The sequence below is a fragment of the Melospiza georgiana genome, chromosome 15 (assembly GCF_028018845.1).
Source record: "Melospiza georgiana isolate bMelGeo1 chromosome 15, bMelGeo1.pri, whole genome shotgun sequence".
Taxonomy (NCBI): Eukaryota; Metazoa; Chordata; class Aves; order Passeriformes; family Passerellidae; genus Melospiza; species Melospiza georgiana.
The window spans coordinates 14,996,946-15,021,624 of NC_080444.1; the positions used below are offsets into that span (position 1 = coordinate 14,996,946).

General features: G+C 61.2%; 3 protein-coding genes across 3 annotated transcripts; 1 reads left to right on the top strand and 2 right to left on the bottom strand.

Annotated features, from left to right (window-relative positions):
* Window positions 1-70: 70 nt before the first annotated feature.
* TMCO6 (transmembrane and coiled-coil domains 6) lies at window positions 71-7,178 on the bottom strand. Its single transcript, XM_058034873.1, has 12 exons — window positions 7,100-7,178; window positions 5,905-6,029; window positions 5,590-5,699; window positions 5,317-5,500; window positions 4,417-4,521; window positions 3,661-3,746; window positions 3,044-3,160; window positions 2,275-2,386; window positions 2,027-2,192; window positions 1,851-1,945; window positions 902-1,069; window positions 71-279 (listed from the first exon to the last, which is right to left on the bottom strand). The coding sequence occupies exons 1-12, from the start codon at window positions 7,176-7,178 to the stop codon at window positions 121-123; spliced, it is 1,506 nt and encodes a 501-aa protein (XP_057890856.1). The 3' UTR covers window positions 71-120.
* Window positions 7,177-11,919, top strand: LOC131090033 (toll-like receptor 2). The gene is given in 3 exon segments (XM_058035105.1): window positions 7,177-7,281; window positions 10,595-10,771; window positions 10,774-11,919. Coding segments are annotated over 3 exon segments (1,428 nt in total).
* A 10,965-nt stretch (window positions 11,920-22,884) lies between these two features.
* Window positions 22,885-24,639, bottom strand: LOC131089805 (probable UDP-sugar transporter protein SLC35A4). Its single transcript, XM_058034771.1, has one exon. It carries the CDS (start codon window positions 24,635-24,637, stop codon window positions 23,690-23,692), a length of 948 nt encoding a protein of 315 aa, XP_057890754.1. The 5' UTR covers window positions 24,638-24,639; the 3' UTR covers window positions 22,885-23,689.
* Between the last annotated feature and the right edge of the window lie 40 nt (window positions 24,640-24,679).

The window sequence follows — 24,679 nt, forward strand, 5'->3', positions numbered from 1 at the left end:
GTGGTGACAAGGACCAGCCCCATGCAGCCAGCCCTGAGCAGCCCTTGGGAAGCTGGGCACTGGGGTGAGGAGTTTATTCCTCCCCTGGCAGTTCAGGAGAGGGAAGGGAGAGGGTGAGGCCTAGGAGGAGGCAGCCAGTGTGGCCTGGCAGGCACTGGGGGCTCCTGGGGGCTGCCTGACCATGTCCAGCAGTGCCTGTGCCCGCTCCTGCAGCTCTGGAGTGCCCTGGTGCTGCTCCAGGGCCTGGTGCCCACCTTGCCTGGTGAACTCAGCAGCAGCCTGTGTGAGAGGAGAGGGTGAGAGCTGGATGGATGCTGCAGCTGATCATGTCTGCCCAAGCCACCACATCCCAGGGAACAGGGCTGAAGGAATTCCCCAGAGCTGCATTCCCAATCCAGGTAAACCCCACCATGCTGGTGCTTGGCTGGGAAGGACTTTAAAGTCCCTCTCATTCCCACCCCCCTGCCATGGCAGGGACACCTTCCACCAGGTGCTCCAGGCCTCCTCCAGCCTGGCCTTGGACAGCCAGGGATGGGGCAGCCACAGCTGCTCTGGGCACCCTGTGCCCAGGGCCTGCCCACCGCACAGAATTCATTCCTGTGGGCTGCAGCAAGCAGAGCAACCTCAGCAGGAGCAAAAGAAAACTTGGGGTAGAAACAACCTGCCCCAACACCAGTCCTTGCCAATAAGAAAGGAACTCTGCAGGCACAACAAGGGCTTCCACCCACCCTGTGCACCACAGTGTCCCTTTGGGCAGGGGCCTGGCTGCTGGGGGGTGGAGGGTGGTGTGGCAGTCACTGTGACTCAGATCATGACAATTATCCCCCTCCACAACAACAACAACAACCCCCACAGTAATGACTGCCCATCCCCTCTACAGTCCTGCCCCCTGAGCTCTCACCTCTGGGCAGTGCAGGAAGAGGAGGTGCAGCAGCTCCAGGCACTGCCCCACAGCCTCAGGGTCAGGCAGTGTGAGCAGGGGCAGGAGCTGGGCCAGGAGGGGCTGCTGGAGCAGCTGCTGGCACTGGAACTGTCCCTTCTGTGCCACGTTGCACAGCACAGTCAGGACCTGTGGGAGGGACAGGAGGGAGCAGTGAATGCTCCATGGGCACATTCCTGACAGCTTGGGAGGGCTCCCAACCACTGCCCATGCCATGGAACTGTGCCATGGTTTGGGTTAGAAGGGACCTTAAAGCTCACCCAGCCCAACCCTGCCCTGGCCAGGAACACCTTCCACTATCCCAGGCTGCTCCAAGCCCCATGCCCTCTCTGGGCAGCCTGTGCCAGGGCCTCACCATCTAACAGGAAAGAGTTCTTCCCAATATTCCATCTAACCCCGTCCTCTCAGGGTGAAACCATTCCCTGTTGTTTTGTCACTGGTGCCCTTGCCCAAAGTCCCTCTCCACCTTTTTTCTTGTCCTGCCAGGTGCTTGCCCACAGCCAAGTGCCCACCAAACCACTGGGTTTGGGAAGCCTTCTCCACGTTCATCCCTGTGCCAGGCAGGCCCAGCCTTGCCACCCACTCCTGGCAGAGCCCCCAATCTCCTAAAGCTTTGGAGCATTCCAAAGCAAAGGCAGGAGCCTTGCCAGGCCTGCTCTGAGGTGGGCCCAAGCTAACACCTCCCTTGGGACCACCCTTATGCTGGGACAAGGCTCCCACAGCTGGGGTGGCTCCAGGGGAGGTGGCTGCCACCACAGGACACCTATTGCCAAGCTGTCACTGCTGCCCCATCCATCCCCAGCTCCAGCACTGCCAGTGTGGGATTCATGTTCCTGAAACTCCAGTGCCCCCAGTGCCTGGGGCAGGGTTTACCAGCACTGTGCCCATCTGGGAACACGTCAGGGTTTACCAGCACTGTGCCCATCTGGGAACACGTCAGGAGCTGCAGCAGGGCTGGCAGCAGGTCCAGGGAGAGCAGAGCAGAGCAGCAGGAGGGATCATCCGCTGGGTGGGCACAGAAGGAACGGGTGAACAAAACCAGGGCAACGCCAGCTGTGCCCAGCTGTGCCAGCACCCGACACTGACCTGTGAGGTTGTTGAGCAGCCAGAGGCACTCGTGGAGGAGGAAGGGGTGCTGCTGCAGGAAGCACTGCAGGATGAGGAACAGGGCGATGAGCAGCCGTGTGTCCGGGCCCTGGCTGTCTGTCTGTGCCAGCAGGTTACTGAGACACCGCAGCACGGGGCACACCAGCTGTGACACAGGGACAGGGCTGGGGCTGAGCAGTGTCCCCACAGGCAGCCTGAGACCAGCCAGCCCCCTGCCCACCTCTCACCAGCTCCAGGCCCTCGGGAGCCTCCGGGGGGATTTGTGCAGCCAGCTCGAGCAGCAGCGAGGTGAGCGCGGGCACAGCCCCCAGGGCCAGCAGCAGCTCGTTGTCCTTGTGCCTGCACAGGGAGGGACAGGGCAGTGCCTTTGGAGCTTGGAGAGGGGAAACTGCCACATCCCCTCACCAAGCAGGGCCTGGGAATGCAGAGTGCTCTCCTGAACCACCACAGGGCTTGTTTCATGTTGGAGCAGTGACTTGTTTCACATTGGAATAGCAGATTTTTTCCTGAGTTTATGAGGAAATTTAAAAGCCCATGAAGAACAGATTCGCTGGAATTATCTGTGTGGGTCTGGGAACAACAGCCCTGACCCTTGAATATCCACTCATTCCCTGGCTCCAGTGGCAGGCAGGGATTGCTGGCACAGCACAGCCCACATGGGGGGCCCTGGGCCAGCCCCACAAGTGTGAGGATTCAGGGACCTCACCTTGGGAAGGGTGGGGGACAACTCCAGGCATGGGGAAGCAATGTGGGGGCATTTCAGAGGACTAGAAACAGCCTCCTCAGGTTCATCCCCCTTTACCACTCTGTAAAAGAGCTCAGTGATCCTGCAAATAGCACATGTTCTCACACAGGAGAGCTGGGACACACAGGCTGGCTGGGGAATTCTTTCCCAAGGGAAAAGGGGAGGCAATCCAGATCCCCTCACAGGACCATGAGCCTTCATGCCTCTGGCTGCCCCCAGGGAACTCAAAATGAGGAGAAAACTGCATTTACCTACAAATGATGTAGTGGAGACACCAGGCAAACTCCACAGCTGCTCCCATGGCAGCCTTGAGGCCGGAGCAGACCAGCTGGAGCATGTGCTGGGGCAGAGCTGAGTCCAGGACCAGCCTGGGGACAGAGAGCAGAATTAACGGAGGCACAGGCAGGACACCAACAGGGAGACACAAACCCTGAGCAGGGAGGGTTTGTAGCAGCTGTACCCATCCTGGAAGAGACTCAGAGCCAAGGGCTGCAGCCTTGGGCTCTCCCTGTGCATGGCAGGGCCTGGGGACACTCAGGACACTCTGACTGGGGTCACATTTTTGGCACTGGGGGCTGTCAAGTTGATCTTTTCCCTTGCAAGAGGAACAGAGCCAGAATTCCCTGCAAGCCTTCCCTGCTTCATGCTGGCCTTTATGAAATACCAGAGCTGTCTGCTCAGATGAGGCTGAGGGAAAGGAGCCAAGCTGTGCTCCCTGATCTGCATCAAAACCTGCACAGTTCTGGCAGGATGGTGCCCTGAGTTATGAATGTCACTGGGATGGGGAAGGCCTCGTGTCCCCAGCACACAAATACCACTGGAGGCCCCAGGGCCCATCCTGGTGCAGGGTTCAGAGGCTCAGACTCACGGGATGATCTCTGTGGGTGCTTCCTTGGCTTGGAGGAGCTGTGAGAGGACATAGCCCACACCTTCCAGCACTGCCTCGTGAGGGGACTGCAACAGAGAGAAGAGAGCTGTGAGAGGACACAGCCCACACCTTCCAGCACCGCCTCGTGAGGGGACTGCAACAGAGAGAAGAGAGCTGAGAGAGGACATAGCCCACACCTTCCAGCACTGCCTCGTGAGGGGACTGCAACAGAGAGAAGAGAGCTGATCCCTCCTGGCAGAGCTGAATCCCCCTGGCAGAGCCAGGGCCCCAGGGTGCCAGCCAAACGCAGCTCAGTGGCACAGCCCCGCTGTGCTTGGAGAAGAGGGGGCACACAGGGGACCAGGAGGGACACAGGAACCTGTGGCCACACCAGAGCTGAGCTGTTCCCCTCCCCACATTCACTGGGCTTGGCCCAAATGCAGCAGAAGTTCTGCTTTGAGCATTTGGACCTGCAAAGCACAGCCCTGCTGGACCCAGGCCAGGCAGAGGGGACAGCTGTGCTACAGACTGTCCCAGGCAGCCACTGCAGCTCCAGCTCTTCAGCTGGAGAAGAGCACAAAGTGCTGAGCTGAGCCCTGAGAATGAGCACAGGGAGCCCACTAGTGACCCTCAGGTTCATGGGAACAGCTCCCTGGAGTTTCCCCACAGCTGGAAGGAGGGCTGGTGACTCAGGGCTGTCAGCCAGAAAAGCCTCTCCAGGGCACAGCAGAAATGTGGCTGAGCTGTTTCACCCACCTGGATGCAGGATGCCAGCACTGGAATAATGCCCTGAGGCAGCAGCTGCTTCCTCACAGCCTCACTTTCTACCACGAGGTTCCCCAGTGTGTACAAACACAGCTCCTGCAAGGACACAGCAGAGCAGGAGGTGACCCTGGGCAGCCAGCACAGCCCAGGCCCCACACAGTTTGTTCTTCTGTCTGGCTGAAGCTGGGATCTGATCACTCCCACTGTGAAGGTTTTTCAGGGTGACATTTCCCTGAGCCCCCTCTGGCTCTCCTGGAGCCTGCCTGTGTGCTGCACTCAAATGGGATCAGCAGTGGGGTCACTCCCCACCTCCCTCCTCAGCTCTGAGCCTGTCTGCTTCCCCATGGAGCAGCTGGAAACACCTGGCCATCCCAGAGCTACTGCAGCTGTTTGCTCCTTCCCAGATCAAGCTGCACAGTGTGGAACCACAGCCACTCTATCTACTCTTATCCTTTCTTTCTTTTCCTTATATATTTTCTTAAGTGACATCTTTGTACTTTTATATTGTGCCATTTCTACAGATGACAACCCAAATGATTCCTTTCTATTGCATATTGTTCTAAAATAAATCTACCATAGATATAGATATATATATACATATACACACACACACACATATATATATGTACATAAACATGGGTCACTCAGTGTGGTTCCACTCTACTCCAACCCAAGGGATCTGTGACTAACAAGAACTCAGTTACCCCAGCTCAGGGCAGGCTGTAACACCTGGGCACTGGGAATAATCCTGCTCTGAGGGCAAGGCTGTGATGCCAAAAGATTTTTGCTTCCAGAGGGCCCCTCCTGAGCAGCTCCCACGTGAGCCACGTGTGACCAGCAGAGATCAACACCCAGCAGCCCAAAGGGTTCCCAGGTGGGAATGGATCTCACCGTGAGCTCCAGGCTGTGTCCCGACAGGTAGGTGAGCAGGTAGGAGGTGACAGGCAGGCAGGCCTCGGCCACAGCAGGGACACTGGAGTGGGACAGCTCGTGCAGACAGCGGGCAGCCTCCAGCTGCAGCTCAGCCAGGCTGCTGGTGAAGAGCCCGGTGAGCGTTCGGATGCTGCCGTCCAACCTGGGGACCAAGGCTGCTGTCACCTCCCAGCTCAGCCACGGGGCCCTGGGGACAAGGCCCTGCTAAGAGGCACAGCAGGCCTGGCTGACCTGACAAACTTCTGCTGAGTGTCCTCGTTCTGCAGAGCCCAGCGGAGGCGGCCGAGCCATCGCCTCCTGTCCTCCGAACCCCTCTGCACACCCCTGAGCAGCTCCAGAACCTGCCCAGGGAATTCACAGGTGGCTGAGCTGCCAGCACTGCCAGCACTAAGACTGCACCCCATTAATCCTTGAGGCAAAGGAGCCTTAAATGTGCCTGGCAGTGACCCAGAACCATTCCCAAACCCGGCCCTGCCTCCTTCACATGCTGAGTCTGGGGAAGACCCCCAGGACCCCCACTGCCACGGAGAACGTCAGGTTCTTCACCTCATCCTCTGAGAGCGGGTCTGGCACGGTGTCTGCTCCATCCTGTGTCCCCTCGTGGGCGGCGCTGTCCTCCCGCAGGAGCCGCTTGCTGACCAGCTGCTGCTGCCGCCGGGCCCTGCGCAGAGCTGCAGGGCAGGGCACAGTCACAGCTGCCCGGCACGGCCACACCTGCCCGGGCACACGCTCCTCCAGCCCCCCAAGGGCATCACTCCTCCCTTAATCCAGGGAGGAACTCCCTGTGCAAGCCTGGAAGGGATGCACGGGCAGGGCTGTGCGCGGAGTAGGGCTGAGGGTTGGGCACACAAAGTGTGAAACCGCGGCTGGGATAAGGGGACAGGTGGAGGGACATGAGGCTGGATTTCACACAGGATCAGAAAATCATTAAAGTTGGAAAATATGTACAGGATCATCAACTCCAGCCTTCAACTGAACACCACCACGGCCACTAAACCATGCCCCAAGTGCCCCATCTACTTCTTTGGGAAACACCTCCAGAAAAGGTGACTCCACCTGTTCCAATGCCTGACCACCTTCTGATGAAGAAATTTTCCTTAATATCCAACCTAAACCTCCCCTGAGCTCGTTCCTCTCCTCCTGTCCCTATTCCCTGGGAGCAGGACCGACCCCCCCGGCTGTCCCCATCTGTCAGGAGCTGGGCAGAGCCACAAGGTCCCCCCTGAGCCTCCTCTGCTCCAGGCTAAGACCTTGGAAAACCCAAACAGTGGGGGGATGTGGAAAAAATCATGGCAGGAACGGGGGATTCACGGCAGGAACGGGGGATTCACGGCAGGAACGGGGAATTCACGGCAGGAACGGGGGGTTCACGGCAGGAACGGGGGGTTCACGGCAGGAACGGGGGGTTCACGGCAGGAACGGGGGATTCGAGGCAGGAACGGGGGATTCACGGCAGGAACGGGGAATTCGAGGCAGGAACGGGGAATTCGAGGCAGGAACGGGGGATTCGCGGCAGGAACGGGGGATTCACGGCAGGAACGGGGGATTCACGGCAGGAACCCCAAGGGTTAAAGCCCGAAGCTGTCAAACGCTTCCCCAGGCGGGCAGCGGCGCCGCTCACCCCGCGCATCCCGCGGGGCAGGGCGGGGATGGCAAGGGCTGATCTGGGGGGTCCCTCCCACCCACGGGGACCCCGCACAGCCCCGGCTGTGCCCGCAGTGCCCGCAGTGCCCGGCCGGACCTGCCTCTCGCTCCCGCCGCCGCACCCGCAGCTCCTCCGCGCTGTGCCCGCCGCGCTGTGCCCGCCGCCGGGCCCACATGGCGGAGCCGGGGGAGGAGAAAAAGGAGGAGGAGGAAAAGGCCGAGGAAAAGGCCGTCCTGGGCGGTCCCGGGGCGGGGAAAACAAGATGCCGGCCCCTTTTCGTATCCGGAGCGTCCAGCCCGCTCCGAGTTTGGGCGGCTGTGCCCCGCAGGGATGGGATGGGCGCTGGTTGTGCTGAGGGCAAGAAAAGCTCCCAAAGGTTCGCCAGAAATGCAGAACAAGGCGGGTCCCTGCCCAGGGACCGAGGGCAGAGCGGTTCCCCAGCGAGTGTTTGGGGAATTTGCGGCTGAGGGCAGAAATTGAGGTGCCAGCCCGGGCAGAGCTGGGGGCTCGTCAGAAGGGGCCGGGAGGAGAGCTCAGAGGGCGGCTGGGGCTGCCATCGTCACTCAGCAGCAATTTCATGGAATTCCAGACCCTTTTGGATAGAAGAGACCTTAAAGCTCATCCAGTTCTGGGGGCCAGGTGTGACAGTCCTGTCCCCTTCTGCATTGCCTGCAGGGTGCCCAGCACCGCGGGAGCCCCGAGGTGTCACACACACATTTTATGAAAAATCCTTTTGCTAGGATCTTTTCTCCTGAGAAGCTGAGATGCCTCAGAAACGAAATGTAAACAATAATTATCTGCTGCTGTGGAATGCAACAGGTGCATCTGTGATTGGTCTCATGTGGTTGTTTCTAATTAATGGCAAATCATAGTCCAGCTGTCTTATACTCTCGGGTCAGTCATAAGATTTTGTTATCATTCCATTCCACTTCTTTCCTTTCAAGCCTTCTGATGAAATCCTTTCTTCTATTCTTTAGCGTAGTTTTAATATATAATTGTCTTCTAATTTAATATCTATCATAAAATAATAAATCAACCTTCTGAAACACGGAGTCAAGATTCTCATCTCTTCCCTCATCCTGGGACCCCTGCGACCACCACCACACTGAGGCACGGCAGCACCAGAGCCTCTGGAAGGGCCGGTCCCGAAGATGCGTTTGGGGAACCTTGGCCAGGCTCTGTTCCTTCCCCCTCCCTAGGAAAGGCAGCTGCGCTGGCGCTGCGGCCGCAGGGAAGCCAAGCAGAAGCGGCCGGGGTGGCTCTGTCCTCTCAGGAAGCCACTGCGGGAGCGAGGGCGGTGCCCGAGGGGTCTGCTAGCCCACACAGCTGGAGCACAGCTGGAGCACAGCTGGAGCACAGCCGAACACACCTGGACACAGCTGAGCACAGCTGGGCACAGCTGGAGCGCATCTGGAGCACAGCTGGACATAGCTGGAGCACAGCTGAGCACACCTGGGCACAGCTGGAGCGCATCTGGAGGAGCGAGGGCTCCCCCGGCGGGCCCGGGCAGCAGCAGCGGTGCCGGACGGGGCTGAGCTGTGCTGAGCCGAGCTGAGCCGAGCCGAGCTGTGCCGAGCCGAGCCGAGCTGTGCTGAGCCGAGCCGAGCTGTGCTGAGCCGAGCTGAGCCGAGCTGTGCTGAGCCGAGCTGAGCCGAGCTGTGCTGAGCCGAGCTGTGCCGAGCTGTGCTGAGCCGAGCCGAGCCGAGCTGAGCCGAGCTGTGCTGAGCCGAGCTGTGCTGAGCCGAGCTGTGCTGAGCTGTGCTGAGCCGAGCCGAGCCGAGCTGAGCCGAGCTGTGCTGAGCCGAGCCGAGCTGAGCCGAGCTGTGCCGAGCCGAGCTGTGCTGAGCCGAGCCGAGCTGTGCTGAGCCGAGCCGAGCGCTCGTAGCCTGTGGCAGCTCCCGCGGGGTTTGGCAGCGGCTGGAGGAAGGAGCGGAGCAAGGAGGCGCTGGGGTGTGAGCTGGCCGTGAGTCACCGCACAGACACACGGACACACGGACACACGGACACACGGACACACAAACGCAGCCCGGTGCTGCCCGCAGGTGCCGGGCACAGCGGCGGGGCAGGGCGGTGCGGCCCGGGATGGCACGGACAGGTAAGGACAGCTCCGGCCTGGGGGGCTCTGGGATGTGGCCAAGGAAAGCTGTGCCTGCTCAGGGCTGGTGGTGCCAGCCACAGAACTGCTCGGGGCAGGAGGCTGCGCTGGGGACCCCCAAAACCCACTCTGAGCTGAGTCAGCACATGGTCCGGAGTCTTTAATCTGTGCTTGCTGCTTCTTTTGCAAATCTGGCGATCAGAGATCAGACGGTGTCGGCTGACCAGCGTCCGGTGCTGGCAGGGATGTGTTCACACCTTCAGGGCTCATTTTCTAGCACTCCTCTGGGGGCTAGGGATGAATCAAATCGCTGGGTAAGGAAGGAGAAAACACGAAGCCGCCTGTTGCAATTTCCTGCCCCAGATTAGAGAGGAACAAACAGAGCTGGGGCTCTCCCTGGTCACACTGATACATCTGGCTTCACTGTCTGCAACTCCGCGTTTCTGGTTCCTGCAGGCATTTCCTGCTCGGTCAGGGCAGGCAGAGCCTCGGGAGGCTCCCGGGGCAGGCAGGGTGGCACGGGTGGTACAGGGGGCACAGGGTGGCACGGGTGGCACAGGTGCATTCCTGGTGTTTGGCTGCTGGCCCGAGCGCTGTCCCAGCCGTGGCTCAGCAGCCAGGCAGGTGCAGGAGGGACAAAGGCAGTGCCCTGTCCCCAAGGGATGGCTCTGCAGGGCTCAGCCTGCCCCAGCCACCCCTCCAGTCTGGGTCTGTAAGAGCTGAAAGGAGGGATGAGGGGCTCTCCAAAATGCAGTTTATTCTATTCAAGAGGTCACAGCAGCCCAGGGTGGTGGGTGACAGAGCTGTGCCCACAGCTGTCAGCTCCAGCTGCAGGCAGGACTGGAGACCCTTTGGTTTTGGTTACAATGCGTTATAGACTTTTCTTTTTGTTACAATGCATTATAGACTTTCGTTTGCTGAGCATCTCAATACAGCAGAACCAATCTATACCTTAACTGTTACCTATAGCCTATCATAGCTACTATAATTACCATATTCATGTTACTGTTCACCAATCACTAAAAGTCAGTACATTACAGTTTAAGCTAGAAGTTGTTTTTCAGTTTTCTTGCAGGGGAAAATTCTGAGACCTTTTTCCTACTTGTAACTTTGCTGCCTTGTTTGCCTGTGCTCTCTTTCTGCTTGGTAAAAACATCTTCCTGTCTGAGGTGGGTTTATCCTTCACTCTAAGCCATAAAAACTCCTTCTAACTAACACACCCTTTGCCTCCTTGGTTGTCCAGTAAGACTGGCTCAGCAATTCTTTTCTTTTATATCAAAACTTGCTTCTATCTCTATTTGTTCATCAGACTCTACATTTAAAAATCTTTTTGCTAAGCACACATCTGTGAGACTTTCTTGCCAAACTTCCATCCTTCCCAGCATGGGTCACAGTGCTCCCCTCAGCTGCCATTCCCTGTTTCTCCTCCAGTTTTCAGGTTGCTCTCCATGAGTGTGGCTGTGCTGCTGCTCCTGCTGCTGGTTCTGGGGCTGCAGGAGGCTGCAGAGCGCAGGAGGAACAGGAACAGATGTTTCTTCAACCGCACCCAGGAGTTCTGTATGTGCTACAACCTGTCTGAGGAGACGGCTGGGAGCATCATCCAGTGCCTGGCAGCTACTGTGGTGGAGTTTTGGGGTGGAGATCTGGAGAAATACACAGACTTCCCCATCAGGGACCTGGAGACCTGGACGACTCCACCATTGAAACTCTGGGCTCCCTTATCGTCCAGAAAATCATCATTGGAAATGTGCTGGTGCCTGAGGTGCTCCTGGCCCGTGTGCTGAGGTTCTTCTCCTACACCCACGTGAGGGAGCTGGCCTTTGACAGCTGCATTTTCCAGGGCACGGGGGACTGGAGTGGCATGGAGGGGCAGAGCTTGCCCATCCTGTCCCTGAGCTTCCACAACGTGAGCTGTGCCCCTCTGACGGGCCATGAGCCGGCCTTCTCCAGCCTGGGCAGGTGGCTGGGGACGCTGCAGGAGCTGGCTGTCACCGGCTCCCGTGTCACCAGCCTGCCCTGTGCCATCGGGAGGCTGCTCAGGGCCCTGCACTCCCTGAGCCTGGCACACAACAGCCTTGGGGACGGCAGCCTGGCCCCTGCCTTCTGCCAGGGAGCTTTCCCTCAGCTCCAGCAGCTGAGCCTGCAGCACAACAACCTGAGCTCCTACCACGGTGTGTGTGAGGGCGTGGGGCTGCTGCCACAGCTCCAGCACCTGGATCTCAGCCACAACGAGCTCAGGGCAGAGCCATCCTCCTCCTGCCAGTGGCCACCGTCCCTCCAGCACTTCAACTTGTCCTACACTGCCTTGGCTGAAGTGCCAGCGCCGCTGCCTCCCCACCTCCGGGTGCTGGACATGAGCCACAACCACCTCCACGCTGTCGACATCTCCCTCAGCTCCATGAGGAAACTCTTCCTGAGCCAAAACCTGCTGCAGGCCGTGCCCTCCATCAGGAATTGCCCCGTGCTGGACACCCTCCACCTGGACAACAACTCCATTTCAGAGCTGCCCAGGGCTGAGGTGAAGCTCCTGGGGCGCCTGCAGGACGTGGCTGTGGCTGGGAACCCCTTCAGCTGCTCCTGCTCCGGGGCCGGGGGCCTGCAGGCCTTGGCGGCCATGGGGCTCCTGGGGCTGGGCTGGCCTGGGGACTACAGGTGCCACTCCCCAGAGCAGTACCAGGGCTGGCAGGTGGCACAGGTGCCCGTGTCCGTGATGCACTGTGACCCTGCTGCCGTGGTGGCCCCGCTCTGCGTGGCCCTGGCCCTGATGGCCGGGGCTGGGGCCATGTACGTGGCCAGGACAAGGCCCTGCCGCAGAGCCTGAGGGGCACCGGGACCCTGCCCGGCAGTGCTGTGCCCACAGGGCCTCCTGGGCACCCCACAGCTCCTGTTCTGTCCTTGCTGTGCCCACAGGGGCTCCTGGGCACCCCACAGCTCCTGTTCTGTCCTTACTGTGCCCACAGGGGCTCCTGGGCACCCCACAGCTCCTGTTCTGTCCTTGCTGTGCCCACAGGGGCTCCTGGGCACCCCACAGCTCCTGTTCTGCCCTTGCTGTGCCCACAGGGGCTCCTGGGCACCCCACAGCTCCTGTTCTGTTCTTGCTGTGCCCACAGGGGCTCCTGGGCACCCCACAGCTCCTGTTCTGTCCTTGCTGTGCCCACAGGGGCTCCTGGGCACCCCACAGCTCCCGTTCTGTTCTTGCTGTGCCCACAGGGGCTCCTGGTGGAGCAGGGCTGTCCACAGGGTTTTCCTGCTGTGCCTCTGTCATAGCAGAGAGCCCCTGAATAATGGGGAATAATGAGCATTGACTGCATGATTGCAGAAGGCTGATCAATCACTTTATTCTACTGTATTAAACTATACTAATGAAAAAACCCCATTGCCCTTGCAGATAGTCTGATACAGCTTTGGTTAATTAATCCAAACACCATCAGTGGCCAATTAAGGGTTTGTAAACAATTTGTTGTTTACCAATTTGTTTGTTTACCCAACTATTAAGGATTGGTAAACAATCTCTGTAACACATTCCACATGTGCACAACAACAGGTGCAGCAAGTGGAGACAAGGATTGTTTCTCATTCTTTTCTCTGAGCTTTCTCACAGCTTCCCTGGAACATCCTGAGAGCTGTGTGTGTCTGTGTTCAGAGGATGTGTGGTCAGCACATGCCTGTGCCCAGCAGGTCCTGGGCCACCCCTCCCTGCAGCCCTGTGCCATCTCCCACTGGGGATGTCCCTGTGGCCAGGTGCAGCTCCCCAAGCCCTGCTGTCCCTGTCCTGTCACCTGTCCTGGACAAGCTCAGCTCCATCAGGTCCCACTGCAGCACTCAGGTGTCCCCAGCCTTGCTGGGCTCTGCTGGTGCCCCCCAGAGCCCCCCACTCCTTTCAGCCCCTTCAGTCCAGGCATCCTTGGAGCCTCCTGTGCTGATCCTCCCTCTCCTCACCCTGGAGGTCAGGTTGGGCAGGATGCTGCTTGAGAGAAAAACCAAAAACCCATGCAAAACAGGAAAATTACTAAATTAAACACCCTGAACACAAATGCTGATGGGCTGGAGCAGCTCCTTACACCTCGACCTGAGGCTCTGGAGGATGATGGGTCCAAGTGGGACCTTGAGGAGGTGCAGCCAGAAACTTTTTAAGTAATTAAAAAGAAAATTAATTTGTTCTGGGTTATTCAGAGAATCTCTCACTGTAAGGAGGGAATGGATTATTGGGATGCAGGACTGGGGAATGTTCAAAGGGAAGGGGTGGGTGGGGAAGGGACAGGCTTGGGAAAATGGGGCTGGGGGAGAATCACAGAGTCACAGGGCAGTCTCAGCTGAAAGATACTGGAATCATTTACCCAGTGAGGTGGTGGAGTCATCATCCCTTGAAGAATTCAAAAAAAGACTGGATGTGGCACTTGTTGCCATGATCTAGTTGAAAAGTTAGAACATCGGCTGGACTTGATGATCTTATAGGTCTCTTCCAGTCTTGAACTTCTGTGATTCTGTGATTCTGTACCTAAAGCTCATCTCATTTCACCCCTGCCATGGCAGGGACACCTCCCACCGTCCCAGGGTGCTCCCAGCCCTGTCCAGCCTGGCCTTGGGCACTGCCAGGATCCAGGGGCAGCCACAGCTGCTCTGGGCACCCTGCCCACCCTCCCAGGGAGGAACTCCTCCCCAGTATCCCATCCAGCCCTGCCTCTGGCAGTGTGAAGCCATCCCCCTGTCCTGTCACTCTGTGTCCTGGGGCTGGTGGCAGGCACTGCTCACCTGGCCAGCCCTGCTCCTCTCCCCAGGGCCTGTCCTGTCCCCCACACTAAACTCTGTGCCTGGGTGTTCCCTGTGTCCCTCCCTGTCTCTGTTTGGGCACAGGCACACCTGACCTGAGGGCAAACACAGCCTGGGGGTGGGGGAAGCACCAAGGCTGGGGCTGGGGAGCTGCTGAACAGGGCAGGGGGTGCAGGAGTGGGTCGGGAGGGTGTGCCCTGCCCGGGTGGAGGGGCTGTGGGGCTGTGCCAGCAGCCCTGGGCAGCCCCGGGGAGGATGGGCAGTGCCCTGGGCTGTGGGAGGCTGGGCAGTGCCCTGGGCAGCCCCGGGGAGGCTGGGCAGTGCCCTGGGCTGTGGGAGGAGGGCTCAGGGAGCTGGGGAAGGCTCTGCTGGTGTTAACCAGGGTGCACAACAGGGTGTTCCTGCACCTGGGGAGTGCTGGGCTGGCTGGACAGGGAGCAGGGAGCAGCAGCTGCTGCTGATGGATGAGGAAAGAGAAATCAATCCCTTTCCTGTGGCTTTGCTGCGCCTTGGGAGCACCCACACGGGGCCAGGCCCTGCCCCAGAGCAGGAGGGGGTGTGAGACCCTTCCCACCAGTGCTGGGGACACTCACAGGACCCCCAAGGGCTCTTGGAGTCCCCAGCCTGGGCTCCCCACTGGAGCAGGGCTCTCCCCCAGCATCATCCCACTGTGGCTGTGCCCAGCCAAGGGCAGGGGAGCCCCTCACAGCCCTGTGCCCTGCTCTGTCCCAAGGCTCCACCCTGCCAAGGGCTTTCCTTCCGGCCTCCTGCAACTGCCCAGGGCCCAGCACGTCCCTGGTGTCCCTGCCATGTCCCTGGTGTCCCTGCCATGTGAGCTGCCTGCTGCTGATGGAGTCCCCAGTGCTGCTCCACCTGTGCCCAGCTGGCATCAGGCTCACACCTGGGCACACCTGAGGGATTTTGGGGGACAGGGACATTGGTCTTGTGGGTAGAGGGACTCGTGTGCATCTGCTCCTCCTGGGCCTGCCCACAGCAGGCCCTGCCTGGGCCCTCTCTCCTGGTGCCCACCTGTGTTGGTGTTCACAGGGGTCTGAGGGTGAGGGAAGAGATGAGGATCTGACTCCATGTTTCAGAAGGCTTGATTTGTTATTTTATGATATATATTACATTAAAACTATACTAAAAGAATAGAAGAAAGGATTTCATCAGAAAGCTAGCTGAGAATAGAATAAGAAAAGCTTGTGGCTCGGACAGAGTCCAAGTCAGCTGACTGTGATTGGCCATTGATTACAAACAACCACATGAGACCAATCCCAGATGCACCTGTTGCATTCCACAGCAGCAGATAACCATTGTTTACATTTTGTTCCTGAGGCCCCTCAGCTTCTCAGGAGGAAAAATGCTAAGGAAAGGATTGTTCATAAAAGATGTCTGTGACATCTCGGAGCTGGGAGCAGCCCAGGGGTGTGAGTGGCCCCAGGCACCCCCTGCTCTCTGTGGCCCCACTGGTCCTTGCCCATCAGGCTCAGCCCTGCAGCAGGGTGCCTCCAGGCTGCTCTGGCTCTGCCCACATCCATCAATAATGCAGGAGAACCAGATCCCCAGGTAACCCCATCCCTGCCCTGGCCAGACTGCAGCTCAGGGGCTCTGCTGCCGCTCTGCCCATGGAGCAGGTGAGTGCTGTGCTGGGGGACAGCCTGGCTTGGCTTGCAGGGACCTGCCAGGGCTCTCCTCCAGCTCCTGCTGCTGCTCCTTCCCCTCTGTGCCTGCAGGCTGAGCAGGATGTCAGCGTGAGAGCAGCCCTGGGACTGCAGCAGGCAGCAGGTAGAGCTCAGGGCACCCCAGAGCCCTCACCTGGACACCAGGGAACAGGGGACAGGCTGGCACCATGGCTGTGGTGGCACTGGGACACCAAGGAACAATTGACAGGCTGCGGTGGCATCATGGCTGTGGTGGCACTGGCACCACTGGTGTGGGCAGTGCTGACAGGACAGGGTGTCATCCCCATCCTGGTGGCTCTGAGTCATACCTGAAGGGCTCAGGAATGAGGGGAAGCTCTGGGATGTGGCAGGGGAAGCTCTGGGATGTGGCAGGTGAAGGAAGCTCTGGGATGTGGGGGGTGAAGGAAGCTCTGGGATGTGGGAGGTGAAGCCCTGGGATGTGGCAGGGGAAGCTCTGGGATGTGGCAGGTGAAGGAAGCTCTGGGATGTGGGGGGTGAAGGAAGCTCTGGGATGTGGGAGGTGAAGCCCTGGGATGTGGCAGGGGAAGTTCTGGGATGTGGCAGGTGAAGGAAGCTCTGGGATGTGGCAGGGGAAGCTCTGGGATGTGGCAGGGAAGCTCTGGGATGTGGGGGGTGAAGGAAGCTCTGGGATGTGGCAGGGGAAGCTCTGGGATGTGGCAGGGAAGCTCTGGGATGTGGCAGGTGAAGGAAGCTCTGGGATGTGGGAGCTGAAGCCCTGGGGTGTGGCTCCAGGCGCAGGGGCGGCAGGACAGGGCTGGGACAGGGCTGTGACCCCACAGCACCCACCCTCGGTGTTTGCAGGGCCAGCAGGAGGCTGCCTGCAGGGCAGCAAGGAGCCCCTGCAGCTGCTGCTGGCCGGGAAGGAGCCCCAGGTGAGAGCTGCAGGCAGGGACAGCCGGGCTCTGAGGGTCCCTGGGGCACCAGCAGGGCTCTGGGACACCCCTGATGGGAGCAGGGGCCCTGGGCTGACCCTGCCCTACCCCCTATGGGCCCCTCCCAGGGAAAGGGGGGCTCTCCTCAGCCCTGCCCATGCCAGGCCCTCTGTGCCAGCCCTGCCACCTCCATCCCAGCATGCCCGGTCCCCCCTCTGCCCTGCCCTGTCGTGCTGGGATGGGGGAAAGCTGAAATCATCCCTCTGCCTGCACCAGCAGAGCTCCCTGACTGTCGATGGCGTGTTCCACATGGATGCAGGACAGGTACCCGAGCCCCAAGTCCTTCCCTGTGCCCCAACCCAGCCACATGGGCCAGGGACATCTGCGCCATGCTGGCTGTGCCAGTCTGTGCCAGTCTGTGCCATGGCTGTGCCACACTGGCTGTGCCATGGCTGTGCCATTCTGCGCCATGGCTGTGCCACACTGGCTGTGCCATGCTGTGCCATGGCTGTGCCACACTGGCTGTGCCACACTGGCTGTGCCATGCTGGCTGTGCCATGGCTGTGCCAGTCTGTGCCATGGCTGTGCCACACTGGCTGTGCCATGGGTGTGCCATGCTGGCTGTGCTATGCTGTGCCAGTCTGTGCCATGCTGTGCCATGGCTGTGCCACACTGGCTGTGCCATGCTGTGCTATGCTGTGCCATGGCTGTACCATGCTGGCCATGCCATGTTGTGCCATGCTGTGCCATGGTGCACCATGCTGGCTGTGCCATGGCTGTGCCATGCTGGCTGTACCATGCTAGCTGTGCCATGCTGTGCCATGGCTTTGCCATGCTGTGCCATGGCTGTGCCACACTAGCTGTGCCATGCCATGCCATGCTGGCTGTACCATGCTGTGCCATGCTGGCTGTGCCACGCTGTGCCATGCTGTGCCATGCCATGCCATGCTGGCTGTGCCATGCTGTGCCATGCTGTGCCATGGTGCACCATGCTAGCTGTACCATGCTAGCTGTGCCATGCTGTGCCATGGCTTTGCCATGCTGTGCCATGCTCTGCCATGGCTGTGCCACACTAGCTGTGCCATGCCATGCCATGGTGGCTGTGCCATGCTGTGCCATGCTGGCTGTGCCATGCTGTGCCATGCTGTGCCATGCCATGCCATGCTGGCTGTGCCATGCTGTGCCATGCTGTGGCATGGCTATGCCATGCTGTGCCATGCTGGCTGTGCCATGCTGTGCCATGGCTATGCCATGCTGTGCCATGCTGTGCCATGGCTGTACCATGCTGTGCTGTGGCTGTGCCATGCTGTGCCAGTCTGTGCCATGCTGTGCCATGCTGGATGTGCCTCTCCTACAGGAGAAGGTTCTGGAGCTGGCCAGGCCCCAGCTGGCCCTGGTTCCCCTTGGCTACAGCGTGTCCCTGCTGCTGTGGGACCCCCGTGGCCCTGGGACACAGCTGCCCTTCCAGAGTGTCATCTGGCAGGTGAGGGCACAGGGACAGCTGGCAGGGACAGGGCACAGCACGACTGCGCAGTGCTGGCTCCTGGGTCACCCAGCTGGGATCCAGCCATGGGTCCGGGAACAGCAGCTCCCAGCTTGTCCACAGGTGATTGACACCGTGTTCCAGGAGCTGGAGGCCTTGGGGGACGACACTCAGAGCCTGCAGATGGTCAGCCTGGTGCAGGTAGGGCAGGAGCAGGGCACGATGGCCTGGCAGGAGGGTGCCATTCCCTCTGTGCCACTGCCCAGGCCCTGCTGTGCCACGAGCACGTCTTGCCCTGTGCTGGCATGCAGTGCCCTCATCCAGACCAGGGACTGGGGACCTTTGGCTCCCAGGTGTTCTCACCTCTTTCCAGGACTGCCCACAGAGCAGCTCCTGGGCTCCAGCAGCATGGTGGGACCAGGATCACCCTCTAACCCCTTCCTGCTCCCCCACAGCTGGGCTCTCCGGGCCAGTCACTGCTCCAGTGTGGCCTTGAGTGGCACAGCAGCGCTGCCAGCTCCTGGCCCTGGGCTGGCTCCTGCCCTTTGGCTCTGGGATGCTGCCAGGGCCTGATAAGCTCCACAGAGGGCTCGGGCGTTCCCAGGGCTCTGCCCTTCCCTGGTGCCAGGGAAAGCTGGGAGTTACCCCAAAATGAGCTTTCTCAACCCTCACCTGGGCATGGCCACAAGCACTCTGGGCCCCTGGTGAGTGTGGGGTGCCAGCAGCCCCTTTTCCTGCCCCTGCCTGATGCAGCTCCCTCATTCCAGGTCAGCAGCCAGGACAAAGCCTGGGACCTGCTCCATCCTGACGGCCGAGCCCTGCAGGTGCTGGATGTGGCACCCCTGGGCCTGTAGGTACCAGGGCTGGGCATGGCTCCTGGGGGCTGGGCAGGGAGCATGGTGCCAGCCTCAGCATGGCAGGGGTGTTCCTCAGAGAGTGCAGGGTGTGGGTGTGACCCTCCCTGCTTGGTCCTGTCTCCCTCTCCTTCCAGGATGGTGGAGGAGGTGACAGAAGTAGCTGTGCCCGATGCCCAGGCTGCCATCAGTGCCTATGCCAGGGGGCTGGGTGCCCTGCCAGCCCTGTTCCAGGGGTGTGCTCAGCATTCCCCCACAAATGGGCACTCAGCTGTGCAGGGGTGAGGATTTGGGGCAGATCCCACAGGCTGGCAAGGGCTGGGCCATGGGGTGCTGGGCTGGCTCGGCTGCAGTCCCAGTCCCACCCCTCACACAGCCCCGGTCCCACCCCTCACACAGCCCCAGTCCCACCCCTCACACAGCCCCGGTCCCATCCCTCACACAGCTCCAGTCCCACCCCTCACACAGCCCCAATCCCATCCCTCACACAGACCCAATCCCACCCCTCACACAGCCCCGGTCCCACCCCTCACACAGCCCCAGTCCCACCCTCACACAGCCCCAATCTCATCCCTCACACAGCCCCAATCTCATCCCTCACACAGCCCCGGTCCCACCCCTCACACAGCCCCAATCTCATCCCTCACACAGCCCCAATCTCATCCCTCACACAGCCCCGGTCCCACCCCTCACACAGCCCCGGTCCCATCCCTCACACAGCCCCGGTCCCACCCTCACACAGCCCCGGTCCCACCCCTCACACAGCCCCGGTCCCACCCTCACACAGCCCCAATCTCATCCCTCACACAGCCCCAATCTCATCCCTCACACAGCCCCAGTCCCACCCCTCACACAGCCCCGGTCCCACCCCTCACACAGCCCCAGTTCCACCCCTCACACAGCCCCAATCCCACCCCTCACACAGCCCCGGTCCCACCCTCACACAGCCCCAATCCCACCCTCACACAGCCCGAGTCCCACCCCTCACACAGCCCCGGTCCCACCCCTCACACAGCCCCAATCCCACCCTCACACAGCCCCAGTCCCACCCCTCACACAGCCCCGGTCCCACCCCTCACACAGCCCCGGTCCCACCCCTCACACAGCCCCGGTCCCACCCTCACACAGCCCCAATCCCACCCTCACACAGCCCCAATCCCACCCCTCACACAGCCCAAATCCCACCCTCACACAGCCCCAGTCCCACCCCTCACACAGCCCCAATCTCATCCCTCACACAGCCCCAATCCCACCCTCACACAGCCCCAGTCCCACCCCTCACACAGCCCCGGTCCCACCCCTCACACAGCCCCGATCCCACCCTCACACAGCCCCAATCCCACCCCTCACACAGCCCCAGTCCCACCCCTCACACAGCCCCAGTCCCACCCCTCACACAGCCCCGGTCCCACCCTCACACAGCCCCGGTCCCACCCTCACACAGCCCCAGTCCCACCCCTCACACAGCCTCTCTCCCCAGGGCTGGCAGCCTCTTCACTCTCATCGTGGAGCGGGAGCTGGGGGGTGGCAGGCGCCAGCGCTCGGCCCTCAGGATCCTGCTGTCCCCAGGGGCCAGCGGGCCCTGCCCCAGGCCGTACGTACAGGGCTGAGCTCTGCTCCCCCTCCAGCACTCCCTGTGCCTGCTGAGGGCCAGGGAATTCCATCCCTGCAGGTGAAGCAAGGGGACACCCCAGTGGGAGCCATGGCTGGGGCTGCCAAGGGGGTGTCACTGCTGCTTGGGGATATGGGGAGCCAACCCATCCCTGGGTCCCTGCCTGGCCTGGTAAGAGCCAGCCCTCTCCTGGGGTGTCTCCCCACGTGCAGGGAACCTGGAGCTGTCTGCCTGCCCTGGATCGTGGAGCAGCTGCTGGAGGGGAACAGCCTGACCTTCCTGCTGCTGTGTGTGTCACTGCCAGGTAACCCCTGGGACTGGGACACTCTCTGGGTGCCCCCTCCCTGAGGATTCCCCCATCCTGCCCCACACCTGGCACTCAGTCCCTGCTGCCTGGGACACCTGCAGTCACTGGAAGCTGACACAGCTCCACTCCTCTCCATGGCACCCCCTGCTCTGGGGGTCCCCATGGCCCCTGCCCAGGGCTCGCTGTTCTCCCAGACACCTCCAGAGAGGAGATCCTGGGAGCTCTGGGACTGGCTCAGAGGGTGAAGGGGCTGGCCAAGACCATCTCTGCCACACTCTGGGCCCCTGAGGAGGAGATTGCGGCGCGCCGCAGGGAGATCCGAGCGCTGCGCGTGGAGCTGCTGGCTGGGCCTGGCCACCCCGAGCACAGAGCAGCTGTGGCCCAGCTGAGGAGAGCCCTGAGGGAGCTGCAGGTGGGGAATGCCCCTGGATCCACAGGACTGGCATGGCACTTGTTCCCTGGGCTGGGTAAGGTGCAGGCTCCTGACCCATCCTGGGGTCAAGGCCCTTGCCCAGCACTGAGGGCAGGGCTGAGGGTGAGATACATCCCTGGAGCCACACCAGGCCTGGAGCTCTGAAACATCACAATGAGTTCCCCTTTTCCAGGTGCTGAAGAGTCAGAGGTGGGAGAAAAAGCAGGCCAAGGTGCTTGGGACAAGTGAGATGCACCAGCCCAGCGCAGAGGTGGGCAGGGGTCAGGCCAGGCCCCCTCAGCCAGGGACAGTCTGGGAAAGCCCTGATTCAGGGAAAGCTCTGAATCCCAGCTGTGTCCCTGGAACATCTCCTTCTCTGCCAGGAGCAGGTCTCTGCAGGGAATGCAGCTCCAGGCCAGCAGCCTGGGAGCCAGACACCCCTGGAGCCAGCAGAGCCGGAGCGTGGGGCCAGGCACGCGTCCCGCAGATGGGTGGAGGACGTGTGGGCACAGAGCATGGCTGGACACGGTGGGAAAGGCCTCACTGTCCATCTGAACGTCCTTCATCAGCTTCCCGTGTCACACTCATCCTCCTCCCCTGTCCCCACACTGCAGGATGGGCTGACAGCAGAAGCCAGGGAGGGGACAGCCGAGCTCTGGCCAGCACAGGGCTGCTGGAGGAGCCATCCCAGAGCAAAGTGTCACAGCCACACCCCGCGTGTGACAGCGTGAGTGGGAGCCCGCAGGGTCCCTGCACAGGGCCAGCTCTGCTGCCAGCACTGGTGCCACCGAGCCCCTCTGCTCTCCTGCAGGCAGGGAGGCGGTGCCAGCCGTGCCCACCCCCGGAGGTGCAGCGGGCCCTGGCCAGGGCACGGCGGCAGCGGCTGCGGGCTCAGCACTGCCGGCAGCGCCAGCGGGAGCTCGGGGACAGCTCTGTGCCAGCCCGGGAGCACAGCGGGGAGGTGAGCACAGGCAGAGCCCAGCGCTGCGAGCTCCTAGTGCGGCCCAAGGGAGCAGGGACACCCCGGAGCTGCCCTGACCGTGTCCCTGTCCCCGCAGCGGGACACAGAGCGCTGGCAGCGGGAGGTGACCGCGCTGGGCCTGAGCCTGGAGGCAGCGCTGCGGGAGCGGGAGGCGGCCGAGTGGGAGCTGGAGGCTCTGCTGCTCAACCACCACCGGGAGATGCAGGGCTGCAGACAGCACCTGCTGCAGGTGGGCAGGCCGGGCTGGGGACACCTCTCCCGGCTGTGCAGGGCTGTGCCAGGGCTGTGCCAGACCGCCCCGGGCACCCCCAGGTGCTCCGGGACCAGCAGCGCCTGGCGGAGGAGCAGCGGGCGGGCCTGGAGCGCCGGTACCGGGAGCGGCTGCAGGAGGCGCTGCGGGAACTCGCCGAGCACAAGCAGCCACTGAGGGACACCCCACGGGACATCCCACCCCATGGCACCGCACAGAGACCCTGAGGCACGGCCGGGCGTGGGGACAGCTGGCCTGGCACGACTGGGTCCCTGCAGGGAGCCAGCAGCCATGCCAGGACACCGGGCAGCCCCAGGCACAGGAGTTATCCCAGACCTCTGGCTGTGCTCCCGAGGGAAAGCCTGCTCTGTGGGAGCACAGCTCAGCCTGCTGGGAGGCAGGCTCTATTCTCCACACTGAATAAAGGGGGTGCTCCTCAGCTGTGAGTGTTGTCAGGCTCAGGCACACCCTGTCCCAAACCTGTCCCAGGGGCACAGCCACCATCCCTCAGGGCGGGCAGACACAGGACAGACACACGGACACTGTTGAACCACAGCTTTAATACCCTGGGTGGCCTCTGCCTGCCAGGAACTTGGTACAAATTTGGGGGGGGTGTCCCCCTTTTGGGGAGCAGGTGAAGGTTCCCACGTGCCCCAGTCCCTGGCTGTTGTGCAGACACTGTGCCAGGAAGGGGAAATGGGGCCCGAGGACAGCAGGGCTCCAGGCAGGGCCAGCCTGGAAAACCGTGGAGGTGGCAGAGACCCAGGGAAGCAGCACCAGGAATGGCAGGGATCGAGCAGCATCCATGGGAGCTGAAACAGCACCAGTGCCATGCTGGGCTGGCAGGAGGCACTGCCAGGGCATTCCCAGGCCACTGTGGTGTGGGGAAGCAGCTTGAGGACAAGGGACACAGAGTCCCAGAATCATTTATGTGGGAAAAGACCTCTGGGATCATGGAGTCAAACCTGTAACCCAACATCACCCTGTCACCTGGACCATGGCATTGAGTGCCATGTCCTGTCCCTAAACACCTCCAGTGATGGTGACTGCACCACCTCACTGGGGAGCCCCTGCCAGTGTTTAATCACCCCTTCTGTGAAGAAATCACTGCTAAGGTCCAACCTGAACCTCCCCTGGCACAAGGGGTTCAGGACCCCCTAAAGCTGGGCATGCCTGATGCCATGGTAGCCCCATGGCACAGAGCCTGGCTGGATTGGAGCAGGGCAGCTTCCCTGTGGAAACAGGGGCAGGGTGCTCTCTCCCTCAGCACTCCTTGGGGGATCCTTGGAGCTGTGCACCAGGAATGATTCCAGCCCTGAGGAAGGGCTGGGGGAGGAAGGCAGTGACTATGTGGCTCCATAGTACAGGTGCACAGCCAGGCCAATGCACACCACAGCCACGAAGAAGAGGAGGGTGAGCTGCAGGTTGAAGAGGGCAACAGAGAGGAGAGCATTGACCAGGATGGAGCAGGAGATAATGAAGAGCCTGGTGATGTTGCTGCTGTGCTTCATCACCACGGACATGATGAGGCCATTCAGAGCCTGGCTGAACACAACCAGCAGCACCCACGGGGAGAAGCCCTCCAGGAACCCACCCTCCATGCCAGTCCACAGGGATCCCATCAGGTTGAGCAGCACCCCAAAGAAGTACAGGAAGATGTTCTGCAGGCCGAGGGGCAGCGCCTGGCTCTTCAGGATGGCTTCAGTGTAGACAGCAGAGAGGCCCGAGATGAGGCAGTACACGGAGAGCAGCAGCAGCCCCACGGGGGTGACGTGCAGGCGCGTCCCCGCGGTGTCCCCGTGTCCCCGCAGCCCCCCGCAGCTGTAGGCGACACCGGCGGCCAGCAGCAGCAGCAGGGCCAGCCAGCGGCGCGGGCCCAGGCGCCGCCGCAAGAGGAGGCTGTAGAGCAGCGCCGTGCTGACGATCTTCAGGTTACTGAGCACCTGGAAGGTGCTGGGGTCCATGAAGAGCTGCATGTGCACCACCAGGTTGTTGTTGGCGGCGTAGAGCAGGGCGGAGAGGGCGAAGGGCGCGGCGTGGCGCCATGACAGTGCCGCCGGCAGCGGCTCCCGCGCCCCCGGCAGCAGCGACAGCACCGACAGCAACAGCTTGGTCAGCTCCACCAGCACCACCACGGATGTGGAGCTGAAGGGGATGGCCCCATCCACCTTGCACAGGGTCAGCAGGGGGGCGTGGGAGCCGTAGATGGCCACAGAGAGCAGCAGCAGCAGAGCCCACAGCCCCCTGTGGAGCAGCCTGTCGGCAGAGCCAGCAGCGTTCCCAAACGCCCCCATGTCGGGTGGGAGGCAGGGAGTGAGCTGCTGCCAGCAGAGAGG

Excerpts from the sequence above, each read along its gene's own strand:
- TMCO6 (XM_058034873.1), bottom strand. The coding sequence starts at position 7,178 with ATGTGGGCCCGGCGGCGGGCACAGCGCGGCGGGCACAGCGCGGAGGAG. Across the intron at positions 6,030-7,099 it reads GCGGCGGGAGCGAGAGGCAG|CTCTGCGCAGGGCCCGGCGG; the intron begins GTCCGGCCGGGC and ends CCTGCCCTGCAG. Across the intron at positions 2,193-2,274 it reads CTCCCGAGGGCCTGGAGCTG|CTGGTGTGCCCCGTGCTGCG; the intron begins GTGAGAGGTGGG and ends CCTGTGTCACAG.
- LOC131089805 (XM_058034771.1), bottom strand. The coding sequence starts at position 24,637 with ATGGGGGCGTTTGGGAACGCTGCTGGCTCTGCCGACAGGCTGCTCCAC.